Genomic DNA, 23,718 nt, shown 5'->3' on the forward strand with positions numbered 1-23,718 from the left:
GACTTATTTCGTAGACAGCACCGAACAATGCTGAATACCCTCCCCAACCCGCAACACATATCTGTGCATTCCGCTCACCAAAAGGTGGATGAAAAGATCAATACAAGGCAATGGGGTCGCTCAACTTCATCCAGGAATCTCATACCAAAGGCCGTCCGGCACCACTAGTTTTATGGGATTGTATGGCTCTCACTTCTATAAAACGAATCCCGTGAGGCGAAAATGTAGCACTAGTCAGACACTTATCAAATCGTGTGATGCAATTCAAGTCCCCGGTCACTGCCAGCCTTCTTTCTTAGGGAGTGAACCCAACTCAATGCTGTGATCCCCAGCCCAGTGCGGGGTACTTATACTACTGGGCCTTTGCATTCCTTGAGATGCAACCGCACGCTAGTTGGCAACACTTCGAGATCTCAACGTTACTAAACACATGTGTTGTCATTCGTTGGCCACACCTCTGTCCGCTGGGAGCTTCGCTCACACATTGACCGATTCACTAATGATGAATATCATTTGAGTTTGCCAAAACTACTATGCAAGCATGGCGAAAGATTATAATGGACTATTTCGCATCACTTGACGATGGCTGTACCGCAGTATCTGTGGGTATCGCTCCGGTTTTAGCAGTAATGCTCAAGAGCAGCTACTCTGATAGCAGCACGATATCCAGTTCCTATCGGAAAACACAACAGCATTTGAGCGCTCACATCTGTTCTTTGGTGGAGACAATCACGTCTTGGGGGTTTCCTTGTCTACGATGTGGGATTGAACTCGACCTTCAACGCGCCGCGATTACACGCTGGGGGGTTGTCCATTGATTAAGAGATATCAACAAACCAAATTTGCTTCTTACTGCAACTAATTTACTCCAGGCTGGGTTCAATTTTAATATTCTTTGAATAGTGTACATGAAAAAGCTAAACAAATGGCATGAATGAAAGGGAAATTCACCGGTGCGACGCCCAACGTCGGCACTTAGAATCCTTATGCAATGTGTTGTGTTTCGTGGCAAGGAAAAACCTTTCTTACTAACGAAGTATAGACACGCATTCTATCTGCAGAGTGAGCGCTTCTCTCAAGCAGCTCTTGTCTTCCCATACACCGAATAACAGGTGGGTATTCACAATGCATAACGAGAAGAACAACTAAATCCAGAACATTTAAAAGACTTTTAGAAGTGGGCCAAGGCGTCCAAAATGCTGACGCTGTCTGTTGGGGGCAGTTCTTTGAATCGGTCCTCCTCTACAAATTCACATTTGAAACACGAACGGATCCAGCAACACACAGGCCATTAATTGAATTGGAACAGCCTTGCAGTGGTCTGAAGAGTAAGGCAAGGTCAGGAATTTAGCAGAGCGATCGTCAATATGCATTTCATACATAACTCTCCTACGTTGGAAGGCGTTGGTTGAGTGTGCCCCTAGAATTTGCTTTATCTCAGCCTTCCTTAAAAGTCTGATGCATGGCTTGGCGCTGTTATATTCTCTGCCCAACACAAAAGGACCAGAACTTAACTCTCATGTGCCATTTATATGTCAGTAGATGCTAAGCTATAGTCCTCGTCACTGGACTGCCCTGAGCGTGCCCTAAGCTCTACCACGACTCTCATCTGTTCCGTTTACACTAATGCCGTGTAGCCCTACAATGTTGGACTGTGACGAATATTTTACAGGGGCCGACGACAAATTTCATGCTTCGGCTGGTTTTCCTTTTGCAAGTCTTCTTCATGAAAACCACGTGGGAAAATCCAACGCTGAATGTAGTACCAAAAAGCAACACAACACAGATATATTGATGAGGATAGCATAAAGCATCGCTCCTCTGTTTTGTGCATGATTGGGACACGAAGCTCATTGTTGCTTGCCATGCGCTCAAAGTGCGAACGAAAGTTGACGTGAACAAACAACAGAGCAGGACCCCGGCAGGATAAACACACATCTGATCTTCGGCCTAGAAAGATCCTAAAACTCATCACGCATCAAGCAATACATGATATACACTGATATGTTCAGTTAGAACATTTGCAATCCACTTCCTTACCTTGTTAGATAACACATGCTCCAGACCATCTCAGGACAAGGCTTTTACTTGGCATCAATCAGGGCACAATCTCGGGAAGAATCCGAATATTTGAAATTTTGTCATTAAATTATAATCAGAAGTACCGATGCTGCAGCAATATGGGGAGCATTAGCTGAAGTTCTAGGCCAGGTACTGCCCAGGCCTAGGACGGCAGGTAGACCTTTGGAAAATCCAGAAACTGGTAGAGCGTAGCTAAAGCCTACAGCCAGCGCATACCGCCTGAACAAGGGCCGCTTCACGACACAGGGTGCAAAAACATTGCTGGTACAAAGCCTATAACCGATCATTTAATTCGCTGTAGACATAAGTGTTAAATAGGGGAAAAAATAGATTTGCATCATCTTCTGCCGATCAACTAGGAGGCGTTGTGCGTCACCCCCACGCCTGTCCAGTTGCTGTACAAACCCGACGTGTACCCCAAGCTCGTGGGTCTGATACCCTATAGCCGGCCACTTCTGAAGCTACATTTAATTCAAAAAAATTCGTTTTGAATTACTTTCAAGTGCTCGCATTATGACTCCGTAGGAAAACTGCGCACCTTCACCGCCTGCGTGGCTGACGAGGCGTTACAGGTCGAGGGGTACGTAGCAAGGTCTGTAGAGTGCGTCCCCACATCGCATTCCCCATACTATAATCCTTGATAAAGGTTTTCAGACACTGACTTATGTGGCATTGCCGTCTTTATCGGCGCTGTCACTCAACGCTCATGAAAATTCCTAGTGCTTGTGGCTATAGGAAGGCTACTTTGCATGGACCGTGCACAATTTGACTTATCCAACAAAATGGATCACTAAGCTGCATAGCTTCGACTTCGAGCTGTCAGTAAAGTGAACTAGATCCTACAAGTAGGACTCGAAGCCCCGTGGGCAACCTACTGCCCTGCACAATCAGGTTGCCTGTATGGTATCTCGAACAAAGTGCTACGTATCCTAGTCCTCAAACATTGATGTTTTGCACTGCCCCACCTATTGGCTGCTTATTCTAATGAGCTTTGTCGCAAGCTTTTATGCCTTGATATATTAATATTGATAGAGGATGATGCATAGTAATCACCTAGAGTAAATAGCACGAAGGTCTCTCCGCTCCATCAGCGAGAGGTCATAGTTTTATCCCGTGCCTGTGCAATAATATTGTGCTACATTATTTATTTATCCGTGGCACACTTGGACAGTATGCAGACGCATATTCACTGTTTCACTTGTGCTACCTGGCATTCGAAAGCACCTACTGGTAGCGTACCACATACTTTGGGCCTTTTAGTCTGACATTCCTTGCTGCTCTGATCTAGTCTTCGTCTCAACCGTGGCGTGTGGCTGCTGATCCATAACGGTGCCTGCTTATTTGGAGGGAGACAACTAGGCTTTATGGAGGCTTTGAGTCGTTTCTGGGTGACGATCTGCTTTGGGAGAAAGGTACTGTACTGCAGGGGACTGATAGTAAAAATGCGGCCTCCACTGCTTTGTTCACAGCTGAGGTTACGTCAATGCACTTGCAACTAGAGGCTTAGAGGCTTTATATGCCTTTAGAAAAACTGGACGGTTAAGCCCAACGAGCGGTGATTCACATAACTCAATGTGTACATGGAAAGCTGCTGGTTCACAGGTGAATACGAAAACTCTGGGGAAAGTTGTTATCTGGGATCTGCGAAGATATTAGGTGGGGCCCAAAAAATATATTTGCGTCGTATATCGATTAACTAGGAGGCGTCGTGCGTCGCCCCCGCAACTGTCCAGCAGCTGTACAAACCCTACGTGTACCCCTAGCTTGTGGGTCTGACGTCCTGTAGCCAGCCACTTCTGAAACTACATTTGAAGGCTATGAATATAGTTCTATAGCTCTGCGCTGCACAAAGGGTGAATCATGTCGAATGAACATGGAAGCTTAGGAGCTAAATATGCCGCCTGAAAGCGTGTATGGGGCGGTTGGGGTGCCAACACAACTAAGGGGACTGCTTGTTTCCGAGATTGAAACATGCAAGCGCTCCTGTCAAGATTGTGCAGGCCTTGGTATTTTACAGTGTTAAAAAAATTCGGTATATGCGAAAGCAGTGCTGTCTTGAGATCCTGCATTTTTGGACACAGACACTTGAGTTCGGAAGAACCTGGGAGGTCTGTTGGAGAAGTTGTCGAGGTAGTTAAGGCCTTCTTGCGAGCCTTGTGGCTCACAATCCCTGGTTAATATCAGATGGAGCTCACATATATATAGTACTTAGCACGACAGTGCTAGTTTATCCAGGGTAAGCGTGTTGTAGCTGTAATAAACCATCGCCGACGAAAGCTTCTAACTAGGAACCGAAATAGTCTAGCAGTTAGTAGCTTCGAACCTGTGTTCATGCAATCATCATACATCAGACTGGAGAGGAATGGTGCGATGAAGCTGCCTGCAAATGACAAACACTGCGAGCTCCTCTCCAAATAATCCAATCCAGCGGATTCGAAATATGAATGCGTCGGTGAGGAAGCGGTGGGTAACGAGTATTGGATTCGGTGCAAGACATCAGGGAAGGTGGGCAAGCTATATTGAAAGGCATAGGGCGTTGATGCATTACAGGAGTACCTCTGGACTGTGAGTATAAGCACAACGCAGTTCTTGTAGTGAACGAACTGTGCTATAGTGCCGCCAACCAACTTATTCGCTCTTAAAGGCGCACCCAAAGCACCAACACCTAAAACTCTCGACAGTTTGCATGCCGTGGAAAGGGCCATTATATCTATTTGGTTGTCTGTGCGTGCATTGCTGTATACAAGGCAGATAGGGGCTTTGGTGTAAGAGCTTTCACATTGGCCCAGAGGCCGTCAGTGCCGATAAATTCAAAAGTATCTGGCTGAAATGCATGTTTTTGCCATATAATCGGCTTTTACCTTTCCCACAGATGAGCCCAACTTTCTGCTTGATCTAGTTTAGGAGAAATACTATGCACCTATAGCACTGCCTGAAATACCATCCTTCCAACCATCTTCTTTAATTACGTAAAATCCTTGCTTGATGATAATCAAAAACCATGCATCGGCAATAACCTCTAAGGATGGAAGGCCACTATAACTTATGAGCATGCAGACCTGTTAGTTCTTCATGTGGTATCGCCTACAGCGAGCCTTGGACCGCGAAAATATTGACCGCAGCGCGATTACAGTGGTAGCTCATGTCTTTGCTTTTCAAGTGTCTATATAAGTGGATGGGCCTTTTCAATCCTTGTCTGTAAGTTGATTATGCTAATCTCCCAAAATTTTGGCTTTAGAATCACCGTAGACAACATGCTGCGCTGAGGACCTCCAAAGGGACCCACTTCAGATCACACCAACTATGAAGCTCACTTTGAAAGTTTCGACTGCCTTGCACGTGGGGCTCTCTTTCCCATTAGACTCACCTCTCAGACATTCAGCCATAGGGGGGATGGACAGGTAGAGTGCGCAGCACTGACTTGTTTACTAAATCGGAACATTTGCAGCTGGCTGCACATACCATGGACAGTACACGCACACATTTTAATCGTACGTTGAACTCTACCCTGTATCCAATAAGATTTACAAAGAGCTAAGACTGAGAGTTCTCACTTTACCACTTCCCAATAAAATGTAACTAGTGTAGTAAAAATGATGAGGATATCTTCCCCTGGTATCTTAGTTGCCTTACGCAGTTGAAAAGCCCGACCGTTCTGAAGGTAAGCAAGTAATTCGATTCTATTCCTAGGCACAGTCTTCGTATAATAGAAGAGAGAAAGTAAACCTGTAAGATAAGGGAAAGTTGGGGGAAAGCAGCAGTTTCGGTTCCTTAGATGTAAGGCCAGTGCAATGCTCTTCCTTGGATCATTGGCTCCATGGATGGTAAAAAGGGCTGCTGAATGATGTAAAAACTGTCATGGGAAAATGTTTTAAAGCTAAAATATGTTCGAACTTTTGCTTATAATAAGGGGTTTTTTTCCTGATAATCTCTTTCACTACCTTTTGCAGCAGCTAGCCGTGGCCGGCCACTGCATGCGCAGAGCACCTAGCCATTACCGACTTCATGAAACTATCCAACCCAAGCCTGCCCCAGCCCAAGCACTATTTTGCCTAAACCATAAGCTTATGTACTTAAAAATATTGAACTCGAAGAGCCTGAAAAAGCCACCGTCATGTCTTAGTGGTAATTGCCAAAAAAAGTTCTAAGGCATAGTACGCCTGAACTACCTAATTTAGTTTGACCTAACAGACTCCAAAATTTGCTATTATTCTGGTTCATTTCTGCTATATGCTATAATGCACTTGGGACAGCTAGACTAATTTGCCTCGAGATGCGCGTTCCTGCCTTTTTGGGGCTTGGAAGTAGGTCAAGGTGCATGCGCATTCCGCATCGAGCTGAAGAATTGTGATCGATGCAGGGATACGGCAGCCATGCAGTATACTGCGTGCTGCGGGGTTTCCATTTTCTTCCTTGCACTTTCGCCATCCAAGGACGTGAAGACCTCCGATCCCGTCGCATTGAGAGCAGCGTCTACGGCAGCCCTATGTTTGAGGCAATGAACCGCCGATTGCTATAGGAGACTTTCGGCGCTCTCAGAGCTTGCCGGAGATTACTCCTTTGCTTCTCTTTGCTTCGTTTTCCTTATTGCGCCGTGGGATTGCCTTAGGACCTTCCCTTCATGAATGTTGCCGCCCGTACAGATCGACACACGGGGGCTTCCACCATATCTTTTCCGTTGTTCTCCGGAGCCACCAGGTATAAAACATAAAAGCGTGTCTTTTTAGTATGAAGGCGTCTCACCTACTGGATAAAGTAATTTTTACGACGGTTTATTCCCACGTGGTTATGTTTTCGTTAGATGCCGAATGGCTGGCAGTGTGTCTGAAGAGCTAATGCATTGTATCCTGTGATTCTTGCTTTCATATTTCCAATAGAAAGGTGTCTACAATGTGTGTATACAAAGTTGACAGTGCAAATTTTTTCAAATATCGCATGAAATGTTGCAAGGTGCTTGATGGCTGTTGTGGTTGTTCGTGGACCCCGTCTCGGCGAGGCCGGCCACCATGCGAGAGAATAGTTCTTTTGAGGTTAAAACTGAGGGGAACGTAGTTTTTAAAATTTTTCGTATGCAATGGCTACGCAGGTGGCGGTTCTTTTCGTAAGGGGGACCGGAGAAGACGCGTAACAGCACACATCGGCTGGAGGCGGTCGGCAAAGTTCGGAGGACGGGTGTCCCCCTGTACGCTTGGGATCACCCAGATCAGCTGCTTCTTACACCGGAATGTACAGATCCTGCAATTCTTATTCACTACAGTCTCCCTTATACACCAAAAGAAGAAATCAAGACAGCCGTAGGTTGCAAGAAGGAGAGGGTTTGCTGCCTCTGCAGCAGCTTGGGGTGCAGCAGGCACACCTTAGATCTGTAGGTGATCTATAGTCTGACGGCTGCACGAGGGCCCCCCAAAGCAAAGAGCCGTTTACGCACACCTCTCCCAAGCTGAAACGGCTTGCAAGAATAGTTGTAATGTTTCATACAGGACCAGCGAGAGCACCAGCTGACCGATCTGCAGCAGCCCCACATCTGCAGTTTGAAGTCGAAGCGTAGACCCACGAGCACCGGCAGGCGGGCGAGACGTGCCTCTACGCCTTCGTTGTTTTGGGTTAGAGGTTAAGGATCTGATTTATGTTTAGTCTATCTGTTGCAAGACCTTGATTCTTCTTTCTTTCCCCTTTGTGGAGCCCTCACACCCCAAGAGAGGGAGACGCTGTGTTCTTTCTCTCTCCCCACGCCACAGATCCCTCTATTCTCCTTTCTTGTGCTCTACTCCTAGATCTATCCAGCTGCTGACACCCCCACCCAATGATGACAGCACGTGCCGGACAGTTCCTCCTTAGGGCTCCCCCTCCTCCTGGCACTGCCGCCACTCTCCCCCGCCGTCTCTTCGCCGCCTTCCACGATCCCTTCGCACCCAACTACCCCCAGACTGCCGAGCAGCAAAGAGATCCCAGGCCTCAGAATGGCACCACAGTAGGAGATCCTTCTGCTGTAGCGCCCAGTTCGTATCCCTATGCGAATAACTCGCCCTTCGAGGCCCCCGCGGGGCCCCTCTCCACCAGCACCTACGATCCTTCCCAAGCCGGCGCCCCCTATGGACAGTTTGGAGTCGCCGATGGCGGAGCAAGCGCATACTGCACACCTCCAGGAGGGGCCCACCCTGGTGGCGTCCCCGAAGGCCCCTACGGGGGAACGGCTTATGCTTACCAGCCAAGTGTTGCCCCTTTTCCTCCTTACCATGGAGCCTCTCCCTACGCCCCGCCTCCCGTCGGCGGGGTAGGGTACTACCCCCCACCGCCGATGGGGGGCCCCTATGGAATGGCTCCGACGTATCCCGGTCCTGCCCAGCAAGGCCAGGCTGCGTGGGGCCCCTCTCAACCTCAAGGTGGCGCTGCATGGGGCACGCAGGGGCCTCGTGGAGGCCTTCAGAGCTCTCCCGCGAATGAGGGAGGGGGTCCCCCTCCCTTGACTGCGCGGGAGAGGCAGCGCCAGTTCTTGAGCGCTGCCCTCTTGGGAGAGCTAGACGCTCTAGAAGCGAAGAACAGCGTCTCCCTGTACTTGCAAGGTCTCAATGGGGCCAAGCTGGCGGGCAGGCTGGGCCCCAAGGAGTGGCTGTACGCTACAAATGTGCTGAATGAGCTCCTGCGCCGTGAGGAACAAGATGAAGCAGATTTTGGTCTGCTGCTGCAGCAGCAGCTGCTCCTGTTGCAGCAGCTTCGGCAGTTGCTGCGGGGCGGACGAAGCAACTTCCTCCCCCACGATGTAGCTCTTCTGGCTGCAAATGCAGCGCGCATGCAGGCACTCTTCTCGATGCACTTCCTTACGAGAGAGGGAGCGCAGAAGGCACGTGATGTCCTAGCGAATCCCTCGCCCGCCTTGCGGCAGGCGCTGCAGATAGCGGCAGGGGAGGAGACAGCCGGCGCTGCAAGTACCAAGGGTGAGGGGCCCCTTTCTCTCAGCCTCTACAGGGGTCTCTGTGACGACCTTGTCTCGGAGCTGATCTTCTGCTGCGCCAAGAAGGTTGAGGCATACCCTGCCTCAACGCAGCCCTCCCATGTTAGGGCCCTTCCAACGTTGATGCGGGCAGCTCCGGCGCAGCTGTTGCCGAGGGAGCCGCAGCAGCACCAGCAGCAGCAGATGCAGCAGCAGATGCAGTACACTGTAAAGCGCGTCAAGGCCGTCTGGACCGAAGTTCTCCTCCGTATCTGTCCCCTCTTGGGGAGATACGAAGTTCTCCAACTGCTCCAAATCCTTCACGGGGCCTCTGCTCTAGCAAATCGGAAAGTTATTCGGGATAACGACCTTCTCACCCTTACCCAAGGTGAGCAGGGTAATCGTAGTGGTCTCGGCGTAAATATCATATTGTCTCAAACCGCGCGAGTTGTTCTTTTTGTCGCTTCTAGCCTGTGGTGGCCTGCCCCCTTAAGTGCTGCCCCTGTGCAGGGATGCAGCCGGCTGAGAGTGCACATTTTTTGCGCTTTTTGTATGAACTCAGCTGCGGGGGCACTCCTGGATCAGGAGCGGTTTGTAGCGGAGGTTTCAGAGGCACAACGCGCACGCATCTTACAGGAATTCTTCAGATGGTCTATCGAGACGAATGCGCCTTTCGCATTTGTTCGGCATGTGGCATGGAAGTCGACGCGTTTATTCAAACTGAATGTCAGATGGTAGGCTTGTGGCCGCTTTTCTTCGAAGCTTGGCATGCACAGTGTCACTCTTCTTTCTCCTCTCTTTGCGCTGAGCTGCCTCTCGGCTCTGCATCGCCAGCTGCGCTCCGTTCAGTCCGCTTTCCTCTATGCTTTGCCCAGTGGTATTCGCGGTGTTGGCCCCTTCATGCCTGTCGCCTTGGACGTAGGCACCGTCTCTGCCTGCTTGCATGCATGCGGCATGCACACCAGCCTCCCGGGGCGAGCTGCCGTCTTTCTTGATAGGTTTGACATCCCATCTGAAAAGGGAATCTGTAAAAGAATTTCGCGATGTGTGCCGAAATTGCAGGCTCTCCTCGAATGAAACTGCCCGGCTTCTGCCACTCATCTGCGCGAACCGCGTCCTCTGTGAGCTAGCTGTCCCCTGTATATCGTTTGCGGCTCGTCCTGCTGTGCGGCAAGTGGTATAGCCTGTTTCGCGTGCAGCGCTGCTGCTGCGCTTGCTACTTTGGAGCTTACTCTTGGTGCTCTTGGTGGCTCTAGTTTCTGGAGTCATGTTGATATGTTGCTGCTGGTGGAAATGCTGTATTGCCGTGCTGCTTGTTGTGCGGCCGCCTGCAGTGTCTGAGGACGAGTTGGCATTCTTCGTCCAGGTGCTGCTAAAGAGGGTTTCCAGAGCAACGCCTTTGTACGCTGAAGCGCAAAAGCTTTCTGCCGATGCCGCTGCTGCTGCCCTCTTTGGCGTGTCATTGAATGGTGTCGACCCCCGTAAGTTGCTACGAGAACAGACGCTTGGGCAGGCAGATCAAGGGCTGACTGCAGAGAGGGCGAAATGATGAGCATACCCATGGGAAAGACGACCGACAGGAGCGGATGGGACCGAGTAGGGGGGGTTTCCGCCCTTTAAGGGGCAGATTTCTTCTTTGCTTTTACCTTGTTACCATATTTGGCAAAGCTACCGTCAAATCGTCGCTCTCTCTGAATCTCTCTTCATCCGCCATGTTGCTGCGTTTGCAGAGCGCTTTTCGGGTTTAATAGTCCATCTTTTGCACGAGGCTGCGGGGCTCGACGAACTGCCACGTTCGCAGTCGATTGTATTTGCGGTGAGCTGCTCTGCTGGCTACAGTTAGTTGCCTCTGCGTTGAGAAAATAAAGTGGAGATAATAACATACTCTTTAGTCGCCTTCCTTGACCGCCTCAAAGCTGCAGCACCGGCAAAGGATCCACTGACCGTCGGGATGTCTTTCTTACGAATATATATATATATATATATATATATATATATATATATATACATATGCGTAACGCCAACTTGCCTGTTTGCGATTGTTGCAGCGTCTCTGCTGGGCCCTCTGCGCGCTAAAGGCCTTCGACCCGGCAGTGGCTGGGGACTCTTGGGAGGCCTCCGAAGCTGCGCGCCTGCTGCAGAGCGCGATAAAGAGAATAGAGGCAGATCATGCAGCTTCGCTTGCTCTTCTGCCGGTAGGCTGGCATTCGTCTGCGTCTTCGTGTGCCGCCATCTCGGTTCTTGCTGCTTCCTACTTTGTTTCATCTTTCTTCTCCAATCATTCTCCCTCCTCCGTCAGCCTCGTTTCGCTCTCACCTGGCGCCTGTGCTTTCTTCCTTTCCCGTTGGGTCGAATCCTGTTTTGATCCGCTTTCTATAAGACGGCCGGCCCCTTAGCTTTCACTTCTGTAGTGTCTCAATAGGTTTGGCGAGTGCGCATCATTTCGTTTGACTTCAGGATATTCTCACTGAGGTAGAGCTTTCTAAGGACTTGCTGCCACACTTTCAAGTGCCGGTATGTTTGCGTACTTGGGGATCCCGGGTCTGTCGCTTGTTACACGTCTTTCTTCTCCAGTTGCTGCTGAGGGGGACATGCATTGTGCCAAGCTCGCTCTCTGATCTCGTTAAGCTCTATGATCCGCTTCTCTTCTTTTCGCCCATGACTTCACATAGGCGTGTCTTTGCCTCTCAGTGCATCGGTTCTGCGTGCCGTGCCCTCCCATTCCTCGCGCCACAGTCCTGAATCCTCCCTGCATGTTCCTTCCTTGTCCTTCGTATCTCTATCCCCCTGCTCCCCGAACCCGCGCATGTGTGTGGTTCAGCCATCTCTAGAGGCGGCAGCGGCAGAGGCATCCCGTGTGCAGGCAGCACTGGATAGACGCCAGAGCCGCCGTCTGCATTTTACGCTAAGAAGGGCCCTCGAAAAGCTGGGGGCTGAGGTGGTACCTGCCGCCTCTCAGGACGAAGAGACTGACCTAGGCCAGGTGCAAGGGGACGGCGGCCCAGGTATTGATGTAGAGGAGCAGCTGCAGCGGCAACTCCCTTCAAAGAAGACAAACCCTAATGCAGGGCCTCAGGCAAAATGGGTTTACAATGAACAACTTGGACCATACAATGTGTCTTTTTATTGCCCTGCGAGGAAGGTGCGTTACTTCTTCAAAGGACCTCGTGGCGGTCTCACGATTGTGGGTTGTTCGTAGAGCTGCTGCTTTCACAACGGCACGGGCGTTGTGGGCCCTTCTAATTTGTAGCACCTGCACAGGGGCCCCGTGATTTCTTATAAGGCCCTTACGAAGTTGGGCACGGTGACTCCTAACTGAGTGCCAGCTCATCTCAACCATCGAACGGTTTATCGCAGTCGCTGCCGCCGCCGACTTTCTCTCTTTCCGGAGGCGGTTTGTCCCAGTCGTACATTATTTCGAAGCGTTTGCCGATTTTTCCTTGTGCATGCAGTTGGTGTTGGAGATCGATGACCGCTGCCTAGGGCGTAAGGCTTTTCTTCCTGCACTGCAGGTTTTTCGCCGGTGCCACTTAGAGGGTGGAAATGGTTGCTGGTTTTCAGCACGTGAGTCACTGCATGTGTTTTCACGTGGCAAGGACTTGGTTGTGTGTGTTGATTGTGCAGCAAGCAAATATGTGAAGAAGCGCCACCTGGAGTCTCTCTTCAAAGACGAAGGTAGGGATGACCATGACCCTGTTACCTGCCGTGTATTCAGTTTATCGATGTGTATTGCTGTTTGAAGAGACCCTTCTGGTTCAATGACTCCAGTGTCGGCGCTACTTTTGAAAGGTGGTGCCTTGTGGGTTGCGCCACACAGTATTACATGGATCGCTGCTGATTGTTAAGCCCCCTTTGAGAGGTGCACGCATCTGAACAAACATTTTTTCACCTGTGTTTGTGGCGGATTCAGGTTTGCGGGTTTTGGTGGTCGGGGAGCATCTTTTCCAGCTCTCGAGGGTAACGGGCGAACAAGGTGTTGGTAAGCGCATTTACGGGGATGAAAGGGCCCTCACTCGTTTTTCAAACTGTTTGCCTGAGATATCTGTTCCCCTATTCCTTTTAGAGCTGGAGCTATGCCAAAATGTGTGTCCTTCCTGCGCTTTCAGACATTTTGCGTTCTGCCATAAACGCAGCTCAGCGGGCGGACGAGATCTGTCCCCCTCGTCACGTGCAGCTCCAGGCTCTGCTCAAGAGGGTATCTCGGCAGAAGCCTAAGGCAGAAGAGGTTACGGCTGCTGTAGCAGAGGCCTCAACAACAGGAACAAAGGGCCAGTGAGGCAACATCAGCAGCAGGATTTACAGGGGACATTGCGTTCGCTTATCGCCCTGCAACAGGACGTACAAAGCCCATAATGCAGCAAATAAACAGGCATTAAAATGTGGGGCCTTCAATTTGGCCTCCAAAAAGGCATTCGTTGTGTCCAAAGAAATGCTTTTTTCTACACAATGGTGCAGTATGCTGCAGCGAGGAAGCACCGTCGCGCAGCCTTTCCGCAGGGGGCCCCCTGCGTGGAATAAAAAAAGGCATGAAGAGCAGTACTTATTTTGATTACGTGCAGGGCTCCTATGCTCCATTGAATAACTGTACGTGGAGGGGCCTCTCCGGGCCCCCGTCAGGGGCCTCGTCCTCGATAGCGCCAGCATCGGGGTAGTGCGTAGAGAAAGGGTCTCTCTGAAGAGTCCCTCATACCGGGGGCCTCTACGATCTCCTCTTGTGCTGAGGTGCGTCTCGTGAACTTGTTGGAGAGGCACTTCTCCAAAAAAAACGATGTGCATAAAGGCTAAAGCAGTAAGAGATGACGAAAGCAAATTAAGAAGGAACGGAGAAAGGCGCGGTGCCTGCTGAGAGGTGCCCAGGCGACGCCGATTGTGGACGCGAGGGCTCTCCAGTAAAGGAACGTGCGCGTGTTGGCGTAGTAGTTGGATTAGTCCTTACAGGACCTTTCCATATATTGTTTTGGAGTCCCTGGTCGTACGGAGGCATGAGGAAGGAAATCTGCTGTGCGCCACGGTGCATGGTGCTAATCCGTAGACGTTTCCTGGTCTCCATCAAGGACTGGGGTACCCCTGAGGCTTCTTGGAGGGTTGGTTTCAGGTGCAGCCCCACGCAGTTCATCAAGGACTTCAACTGTTGTGCAATAACCCCCCAGTTTTGAAATGAAAACCAGCGAGGTGACACCTTAACCGGCTGCTGCAATGCTGGATTGCCGAGGCGCTGATACGACCGGGCTTGTTCAACTGAAGTTTTCGCATAGCACAGTAGTGCGCAGCCACATGACTTTACGTTGTGCTTTTAGGTCATGCATGAGAGGCGCTGTGGTGTAGGTACACCACAGGCATGGGTTTGTTCGCCGTTTGCAATATTTATGTGGCCGTACGGGCCTTGCTGAATTGAGCTTTCCAGACTGTTCGTACTCATGCAGATAGAAGTATGTGCCCGCATGGTTTTTACCCCGTAGGAACTGACTAATTTCTTGTTGGGGTGTCTGGATGCGACCTTGTACACATGAGATGGCACACGGTATGTACGCTGTTGTACGACTTACTTAGACAATTAGGGTCTTTGTTGAGCCTCAGTCCATTAGCCTTGAGGAATGTTTGGGCAAATTTCCATTCAGGGGCATCCTGATATCTGAGATCAGCAATGGTTGCTGCATCATCCAACAACCTAAGCAGAGTTGCGCATTGGTTTGGGTGCTCAGCACACATTCTTTCCATATATTCCAATAGGAGGTTTGCGGGGCCTGCAGGTCTAGCCATTTCGTCACAGCTCTTCATCTCGAATTTCTCCGCTAAGTATCCAAGATTAGCCGCTAGGAGCTCTACTTCCTGCTGAGTTGCAATGCATGCATTCACGATTGTCGCCTTCATGTTGCATATCCTTTCTGTAAAAAGGGCCATCAAGTGACTTGTCCAGCTAGATCCCTCTTGAGGCTGGAGTGTCGGGCTCCCTACGCTGAGCAAATGTTTGCTTGTTTCATGCTTGCATTCATGAGTTGCATATGCTCGTCCCATACTGCTTCTTATGGCATCCTTTCGCATGCGTTCGAATCCCAGAAGCGCAGCTGCTGGTATGGGGAACAAACCTGCAGCTACCTTCGCATCATACAGTAGCGCCTTAGCCGCCTTCGCTTCCGCCTGGTGATGAGGCGGATTGAAGCTCCGTTCAGCCCGTCCTACCTGCGCATACGCCGCAGCATCATGTGCTGAAGACCCAGCACAGCATGATGAGGCTTGCACTTGTTACTATATTGCATGAAATTCTATTATAGCTGCTCGTCATAAGGAGGCCTAAAAGGTCCTCTGCGACAAGAAGTTTGGTCCTTACTAGATTCGCAAGCTCAGAGAGGTCATGATTGTCCAACATTCCAAGCACCCTCGCTGTAACCATCGCACCAAGGGGTGTTGTGAAGGGGATAATTGGGGTTCCCAGATCGTTTGGTTTTAGCACGGTGGCTGGGCTTCTATGCATGTGCTGGAGATGAACTGAAGCCGACATGTTGTCTTCAATCACACCGAGACAACGCACGAAGACGGGGGGAGGCGGGAGGGGGGAATCGCCAAGTAGTTCGCTGAGGTGTGTGTGCATCCAGGTGTGTCTGTAGGAGGCCCAGATACGTCTAATTAGCTTATCTACAAGTTCGCCGACAGTCCACACTGTGTCGGTGTCCATCGCATCGCATGGATACCCATTCTGCTTATCCCATAGCAGGTCCTCCTGATCTATGCGGTTAAAAAGGTTCTCAGGCAGCGCAACCTTAAAAACTAGAGACACGCCCACTATAAACGGTTGAGGATTCCCAGCGGGGCTACTGTTGGCAATCCTGCAGACAAAGACACCTGTGTATGCGGACACATTTGAAAAAGTATTAGTGCACGAAGGAAAAACAGCAAACGGGCGGGAAAGCAGTAAGGGGCTACACGTGTAGCTTGCAACCGTACGTACGGAATTTTGAACGGGAAGGCTTCCTCAGGCAGGGTCACGAGGCCAGGCGATCTGTTCATAAAGGTTTGCGGGATTGAAAGTGGAGACGTTTGTGGTTCATCAGCATACACCAAATGCATCAGTGAAGCCACGTACTGCTGCGGGGCGATGATCCCTAAGGAGATTCCTGTTGGAAGATCTCTGAGGTCACAGCAGCAGAGATGCACAGCAAACCAACAGAACATGCCTGTGTGACACTCCAAGGTGCTTTTATCGAAGCTCATCTTGAGTCGGGGACACTTCCAAGAGAGCCGGATAAAGACAGCACGGACGAGTCTCCTTAGATGTAGGGGTTGCGGGCATCCGAAGAAAGATTGCAGCAATACATTGCTTCCGTTGTGCCATTTGCAGGTCTCAATATTTTGGGGGGATCTCACTTTTCGTAGGTGTCCCCGAAAAACATCATTTTAGTCCCATCATGAAAGACGCTGTCATCCGTGCGGGTGAGCCGTGCACCCTTTTGCAGTAAAGTCCATAGGCCGGTGAACTTTGACATGCCTCGATACTTCTTCCCTGGGAACAAATATCAGAAATACATTTCAGCGGTATCTGATACTCACACAGCTTCAGCTCTTCACTCGAATACGACACCAGAAGCACTATGGCTGGGGTTTGTGTTTTGACTTGCCTAGTAAAACGCTTTGAGCGACTGGCATGTAGTTCTCATGTTTCACAATGTGACCTGTTTCTTGCAGCTCTGCGCCAAGCAGCGCGGCCTCATGCGTGTACATCCGCGCCAAATCTTTATAGAGACTTTTAGGTCTAAATAGAAATCTGGTGGATGGCCTTGCAGAGGCCAGCACCACCGGAAGTACCTCGTTTCGTACTGGTCGTACCTTGCCTCTTTCGCGCCTCTGTGCCCCCATAGAGAGCATATACATTAGACCTCCCATCCCAGGATACGCTACCCCGCGTGGGTAGGAACTGTCCACTCCTCCTACATATATACCAAGCCCTCGGACCCGCCAGCCTCCACTTGAGATACACGTATCATCGACGTCCACGGCAATCGCCACCTGGTCCTGCACATTCTTTAAAGCATGCAGATCCAGGGGCTCGGTGAGGGACGCCGTCGGTCTGTTATTTTGCTTTAGTTGCTGGAGAGCAGAGAGGGTGACCCCAGTCTCTAGTTCTAATACACGGATCCACTCCCCAGGCCTTTGCCGCCTGGAAACAAATACTGCGAAGCCCCATCCGCATCAGGCGTATACAAGATGCGTACAGTGATGCATTCGCAACCACGCCCTGCTACAGAAATAGCAAAAACACCGTGCTAGAGAAGACGATAGGCTGCCCCCGAGCAGTCGACCCGCGCATGCACACTCACCAGTATTGAGGAAGTCAGCCTCGTTTATATCCACTGCCTCTGTAGGCACAGACAGACAATGCATATGAACATCCGGCTCTGGCCTTAGCCGAGACGTGTGGCCATTAGATGTATGGCAGAAAGGCTGCAGACTGGTCCCATGTGAAGAACGGTGCTATACTACTGGCTGATGAGACGAAATGGGCCCTAAGTCCTCCACATGCTGCCCTTCAAAGCATACGTTCGGAAAAGCTATGCAGCATAGACCTCTTGAGGCGCTGGTAGCCATGGAGCATACGACGGAAGAAGCGGCGGACTCTTCGTAGAGCTCCAGGGCCTGAACGCAGTACAACGCATAGAGTGCATAGGAATGCCTCGGAACAGTTCTACAAATAATAGCTAAAATCAATGTAAATTCAGGGGCCTCGTTAGCCTCGCAACTATTGATTGTTATTTTTACTTAGGCAGTGTGCTGCTGCGGTGGACCCTTCATGCCCTCTCGCCCTTCCGGAACCCTTGTCTAGAGCATCAGCACAGAGGAAAACGGAGCTCTATCCCCAAAGTCAGAGGTATGCTTACGAGCAGCGGCCTTTATAATTCTCTGCAGTTGCTGTTCATCGCTCGAGAACGCGCAGCGGAGCTTAACTTTCGAATCTGTGCTGCTTGAGAACGCGACCGTGGAGACAATGCCCTTAACAAACTCGATCTGTTGCTCCCTTTGCATTTGTCTGCCCCGCTGAGACCCCAAAAAGACGATTACTTCCTCTGATGATGCAAACATATGAACCGGGCCGCACGCATAGAACACAGCGGTATTCTCAAAACCGCTTTGACCCCAAAGTGCAGGCCCTCATTGTGCTGTGATTGTATAACTCACCGGCAATGGCGGCGCAGTGATACTCTACAGCGAACCGCGTCGTGAATACGTTGGAGCCTCCAAGGCCTTCCTGCATATTCCGCAAACATCACAGGGCTGAAGTGATGTGTCGTTTTTTCGTTTTCACTTATTATATCCTAGAAAAGTGCTAACCTTTGCGGAAGAGTGCCGCATCAGGCTTACAGTGAGGTTAAAGTCATCTTTCTTGGTTGCATGAATGAGGTTGAGAAGGCTCGCAGCAGCCTTAATCGGAGCCAGGGGGTCCACATTCCTCATATATACTTTGTTGAGTGTTGTCAACAAGCGACCTTTTGTTAGTGGCAAGCTAGCATCGTGGATACCCTTGTTGTTTGCGAAGAGCACGTGTGAGCGGCCGTCAGCAGTGAGAGACATGACGCGAACAACAGAACCCAGGTGAAGTCGAGCTACACACAAGCAGTAGAGCCAGGGAACCATGTGTGGGCATAGGGCCATTCACTCAGAGGTCAACGGTAGTGGTTCCTGCGGCTTCAATGTGCCAGCTAAGGAATTCAAGGACTTCAGGAGGTTATACACGCTCTGACGGTCCACACCTAGGGTTGGGTTATGCATTTTCTTGGTTTTAAGGCTAGCCAGGACTCGCAAACAGGGAAACCAAAATTGTCATGCCAAAGCTCACGGGGCTGCTTGCTGGTAGGTTTGATTGCATGTAAGACCAAATTCGAGGCCTCCTGTACAACGCTATTTTCTGCAGAGGGAATGACGCAGATATCCAGACTAAGCAGCCATATGCGACATGGAAAGAGCAGCCACCTATCAAAAGATTTGTCCACATTTGAACGGGCACAGGTAGACAAGCAACAGGCATAGCCTAAGCGAATCACCAGAAACCTGTCCCTGTACGGATGCATCAGAGATATACCGCAGTGAGGAACCCAGATAGGACTAAGCAGATAATACTTCAGGCCTTACCGGAGAGCAGCAGCCTAAGAAGCAGCATGACCTTTGGTCTTGTCTCATAGCTGCCAAACCTGAATACTCCTCTTTCCTTTGCCCACAGGCCAACGCAGAGAAGCGCCATCGCCCTTACACTCACTGGTACAACGCGGGACAAAACTGCACTTTCTATTAGAGCCGCATATTGCCTTATGTAATTGTCTACCTGGGCCATGAGCCTCATTGGGACAAATCCGCCCTCTATTTTGTCTAATAACAATCGCAACTTCTTCCATTGAGCTGTCTCCTGTTCGGGGGGACCCGTAATTGAAAGTAATGTTATAACTGCACAAAGAGAAGCATACACGACTTTAAAGAATGGCTAACTTGTAGATCGCATTAGAAAAACCTTGATACCGAGGTCTTAAGTTGTGAATTGCTGTGTGTTGCTGACCTAGTCGCGCAACGACGGTGCCAAGCACAGAGGACGTGTTTGATAGACTAGACTGGATTCGTTTGCCAACTGTCCAAAGAGTGTTCTTTGCGTTCCCTTGGCTGAATCTTATCGCAAGATGCATGCTGTACTGCAGCATGTCTCCATAGTCCACTGGTAGTCCATTCACAACTTCTTCAAATGTCTGAAGTCGTTCCAGAATGTCAATTCCAGCATTTTTGTAGAAGCTACCACCCACTAGCAGATGCCACGGAGGACAGACCTTATCCATACCGCGGTTTCTGTATGTTGATACTGTGGGAATGAATGCCAAATCCGGCGAATCGGTTTCCCGGACAGCCTTCTCGAAGCGAGGGACTATAGCCTCAAGTGCGGCACTCCGTTCAGCAGACCCGTCTGAACGCATACACTGCATCGAAAAATAAAAGTACTTGAAGAGCGGACCCTGGGCGCAGCTATGAAGAATAGAGGCTACACCATTCCCACCTGCGAAGACTGAACTTACTTGCATCGCAACGGAGCTCAACGGGCACCGGTTCGTCTGCCAGCAATTTTGCAACCTACGGAACAGAGAAAATGTAGCGGGACAATCAGTAAGCCACCCATTGATATCACGCTAGCTCGCATGCAAGCAGCCCTGCCCGGTGCATACAAAGCCCAGAGCATGTTCCCGGCCTATTCCAACCCTTCTTAATATAGTCTGCTTGCAAAGTTTTGAGTTTAAGTGCACCTCAGGAAAGGGGACGAAGAGGCTGGGCTCGAGGAGAGGCACATTGGGGTTCCAGGTGTTGCAATCAAAGGCCTCGCCTTCCTCCAGAGTTACGAAGGGCCGACAGAGGCCGAAAAGGCCAACAATGGCAGCATCAAGCACCATGTGTGCCAGCCTATCTAATTTGAGCATGCTTATCACAGTGGTCTTCTCCACGGCGTCACCTCCTGAATGCAAAAGCCAAACACCCTCAATATTCTTTCTTGTGCTTCCTTATTTGCAGGTGGTTTTTCTTGACTAATGAAACTCTGGTTACTGCTTTCATAGGGTGTGCTTGATGCACACCAGTCCTTAAGTCCTTCCACGCGTTCCACAGGTCTCGGGTTCCAAGCTTTCGCCATATTCGTATAAGCTGCCTCCCCATAAATGCCCTCATCGCCTTCCAAGGTTGCCTTGTGCTCATCCTCATGCCGGGAGGAGATTCTGGGTTCCACCAAAAGCTAGTGCTCTGTGGCGAGGTGAGACCTTCCCTCAGCTGAAGAATGTATTGCTCTATCCGAGGGTGTGCCAACCGCAAAAGCCCTAGAGGAGCAGAACCGTCAGCACAGTAGGAGCAACATGCAAAAGTTTCGCGGAAATTTTGGAAGGGCGTTTTGCCGCTGCAACTAGCTAAACAGGGGCTGATATCTTTTTCTGACCTGCTTTCTCGAGTGCTCTAAGAAACTCCTTGGGATCTGTGCCCTGGACTGCCTCAGAGATGGCTGTGAACACAGTAGGAAGAAGGGATAAAATCAGAGGTGAACTTGGCAACGTATTAGCAGGAACCACAGCAACACAACTAGGCGGGAAATTGCAACATATATATATATATATATATATATATATATATATATATATATATATATATATATATATATATAGCAGCTATCACTTGCCAGCACTTGCGCAGCGGTATACGTACTCCAGGGAAGAGGGCCCCCGCGGGTAAGCGCCTCAATTGTTTTGTGTATCCCTTTTGCTAGTTGTTCAGCGACGGGAGTGGGTAGCTCGTCCAGGCCCCTTTGGACGCTGAGGTGCTCTCGGAGGCGGCCTGCCAGCAGTAGCATCGAGATTCAAGAAGAGTTGCGACTCAGATGGCCTAATTTATTTGCGTCTGTTTGCTGGCTTGGTTCACAAAGAAAACTTTAGGGGAGACTTGCTGGAGAATGCACACGAGTGCACATTAAAGGTGCCGTGAGAAAGGCGTCCATGAAGTGCGTGTACACTCTGCGGGGTAGCCTCACTGTGCAGGCTGTTAACTTCCTCTGAAGCAGGAAGATTAGGAGCTTGGAGGTCTACCAATTCCGTATCGAGCTCGTGTTCTAAAAGCGACATGGGAGTAGTCGCCATCTCCCCGGAGGGAGTTGAGTGCAAAGACTCCGAAGGATCATGTGCACGGGTCGAACCCACACTAAACCAGCGACCAGAACCATGAACGCTGCCTCCGGGAGGTAAAGGAGGTCTCTGATCTGTATAATCGGCAAGTACGGATGGATCCACCGCCCCAGGGGAATCCTCCACCCCGAGATCTGCACCTGTGCTCGCAGGTTGCACCGGGCTTGTCGCAACCGTTGCTGCACTCAGGAGGCACAATACATGCAAAATACGGGAAGATAGAGGCTGTAAGTTCTTGAGTCATGCTATAAGCGAAGGGAGGAGAGGGAACTGGAGGACACTTCTGGGGGCCCAAGCATGAGGGGGGTAAGCCACGCAGTCAACCAGATTCATGAGAAGACAATGTACACATGAAAGTCATTGTGCCTTTATTAAAGGATGCTTGAAAGTCTATGAACGCGCCTTACATGTGTCATTGCAGGTGAAGCCACAAAGTGCTGCACAGGCCAATAGTGCATCTCTCCGAAACCTGTGGGACCCCATTCTACTGGAATTTCATAAAGGAAGGACTCCCAGAGGTACTCACAACATGAACAGCCCCCCAAAACAAGGGCTGCTGCGTATTCTTCCTCGATTTGAGAGCGGATCCGCTATGTGTAGGGTACAGCTTACAAGGGGACAGGGGCAGGCCGAAGGGTGTCCTTTGTTGAGGGGGCTACCCAGGATTATCTTCTTACTCCATCAGTTCTCCCATTGATATTCGCAGCTCTCAAATCCACTACAAAGCTGTTCTTCAATCAGAATATTGATGGTGAGGAAGGCCAATGTTGAGCAGTCAGAGACCGGTGGTCCTGTCTGGTCTGGTGAATTGCCCTTTGGGCCCAGACACAGGGGCCCTTGCAGAATCGAGGCTCAAGATATCAAGCATAAACATGGAAGATAATAGATCATAGTAATATATGAACGTGCGTTGCTCCTGATAGACCTAAAAGTCAATATTAGTTCAAGAGATCTGCAGTGCAAGCAGGTACAGCGAATGCAACGAAATTTGCTTCTCCCCTTGTCCCCGAGTTCTGCCTTTTAATAGTTGGCAGAACGCCCATATACAATGACAAATACGGTAAAGAGACCCATGGATCCTTCGTGGAATTGTTAGAAACCCATAAAGACGCTTGTGGCCACAGCTGGGGATTTTCCAGACCGCGGTGGAGACCGACGACGCGGCCACACGGGAGACAACTGCCCAGGACAAGCCTTTATTTGTTCTTGATTCTTGTTTTCTAGTTTTTCAGTTGAATTTTTTCTGCCTGATATGGGATTTGAAATAGGAACTTGCAGGGCTATTTGTCAGCTGGATTGCTTGGACCAGGTCTACTCACGCAATCAGCATAGCAGCTGCATATACGAATGCTTCAGGTTAGGTTACAAAACAGCGATATACAGATAAAACGTAAGCCACAGACTTTTCATTATCAGACTGAGGCTGCACATATAATATACGCTTCTAGGGCCGCACGCAAGTGGCCCGTACATTGCCCTCCCCGTATTAGCTGTAGCGGGCTAACCTGCACTTCGGCACCTTTGCACAAATACTCATTCTGAACTCAAAACTGGCGAGGAACGTATCAATTAGGATCTGTGTTTTTATGTCTTGTTTCTTATAGAGTGGTATTAGCTCGATACTAGAAGACGCGATGCGGTGTGTGTAACGGTCCCAGCATCTAAAGTCTTCGGAGGGATAAAGTTGCCACCACACACTGTGTACACAACTAAGATAGAGATACTCAATGTTTTGAAAAGGTAGTTTCTGGCTTGTTCTGCCTGGGCCTCTCATAGTTCTGGACATTAGGATGTGCGTAACTACACCTCTCGGCATTCCAAGCTATAACGGCTAGTTGAACACAACATCTGGCACAAACCCGCACGATGTTGTATCAATAGAGCACTAAGGTTTTGCGAAAACATGTACTAACAAAGAAAACAACGTAAATTCTATGCTACTTGTGAGTTTGATATGGCTACTTAGTAGAAATGGATGAAGTGTAGCATAGCACGCTACATCTACGTTCCCTTATTTGAAGCCCA

The 23,718-nt window shown here is 49.9% G+C and overlaps 2 protein-coding genes across 2 annotated transcripts; one reads left to right on the forward strand and one right to left on the reverse strand.

Moving 5' to 3' along the window:
* Positions 1-7,885: 7,885 nt before the first annotated feature.
* On the forward strand, positions 7,886-13,289 carry LOC34619554. Its single transcript, XM_026336334.1, is given in 8 exon segments — positions 7,886-9,401; positions 9,576-9,747; positions 10,076-10,134; positions 10,744-10,829; positions 11,062-11,208; positions 11,471-11,527; positions 11,835-12,155; positions 13,077-13,289. Coding segments are annotated over 8 exon segments (2,571 nt in total).
* Positions 13,290-14,479: 1,190 nt separating this feature from the next.
* Positions 14,480-20,660, reverse strand: LOC34619555. The gene is made up of 13 exons (XM_026336335.1): positions 20,508-20,660; positions 20,056-20,110; positions 19,677-19,946; positions 19,164-19,465; positions 18,365-18,523; positions 17,855-18,121; positions 17,546-17,641; positions 17,326-17,362; positions 16,627-17,178; positions 16,376-16,511; positions 15,960-16,139; positions 15,342-15,837; positions 14,480-15,193 (listed from the first exon to the last, which is right to left on the reverse strand). Exons 1-13 carry the CDS (start codon positions 20,658-20,660, stop codon positions 14,480-14,482), a joined length of 3,417 nt encoding a protein of 1,138 aa, XP_026192120.1.
* Positions 20,661-23,718: the final 3,058 nt, after the last annotated feature.

Source organism: Cyclospora cayetanensis, unplaced genomic scaffold (assembly GCF_002999335.1).
Source record: "Cyclospora cayetanensis isolate NF1_C8 unplaced genomic scaffold, CcayRef3 CcayRef3_contig_121, whole genome shotgun sequence".
NCBI classification, from domain to species: domain Eukaryota; phylum Apicomplexa; class Conoidasida; order Eucoccidiorida; family Eimeriidae; genus Cyclospora; species Cyclospora cayetanensis.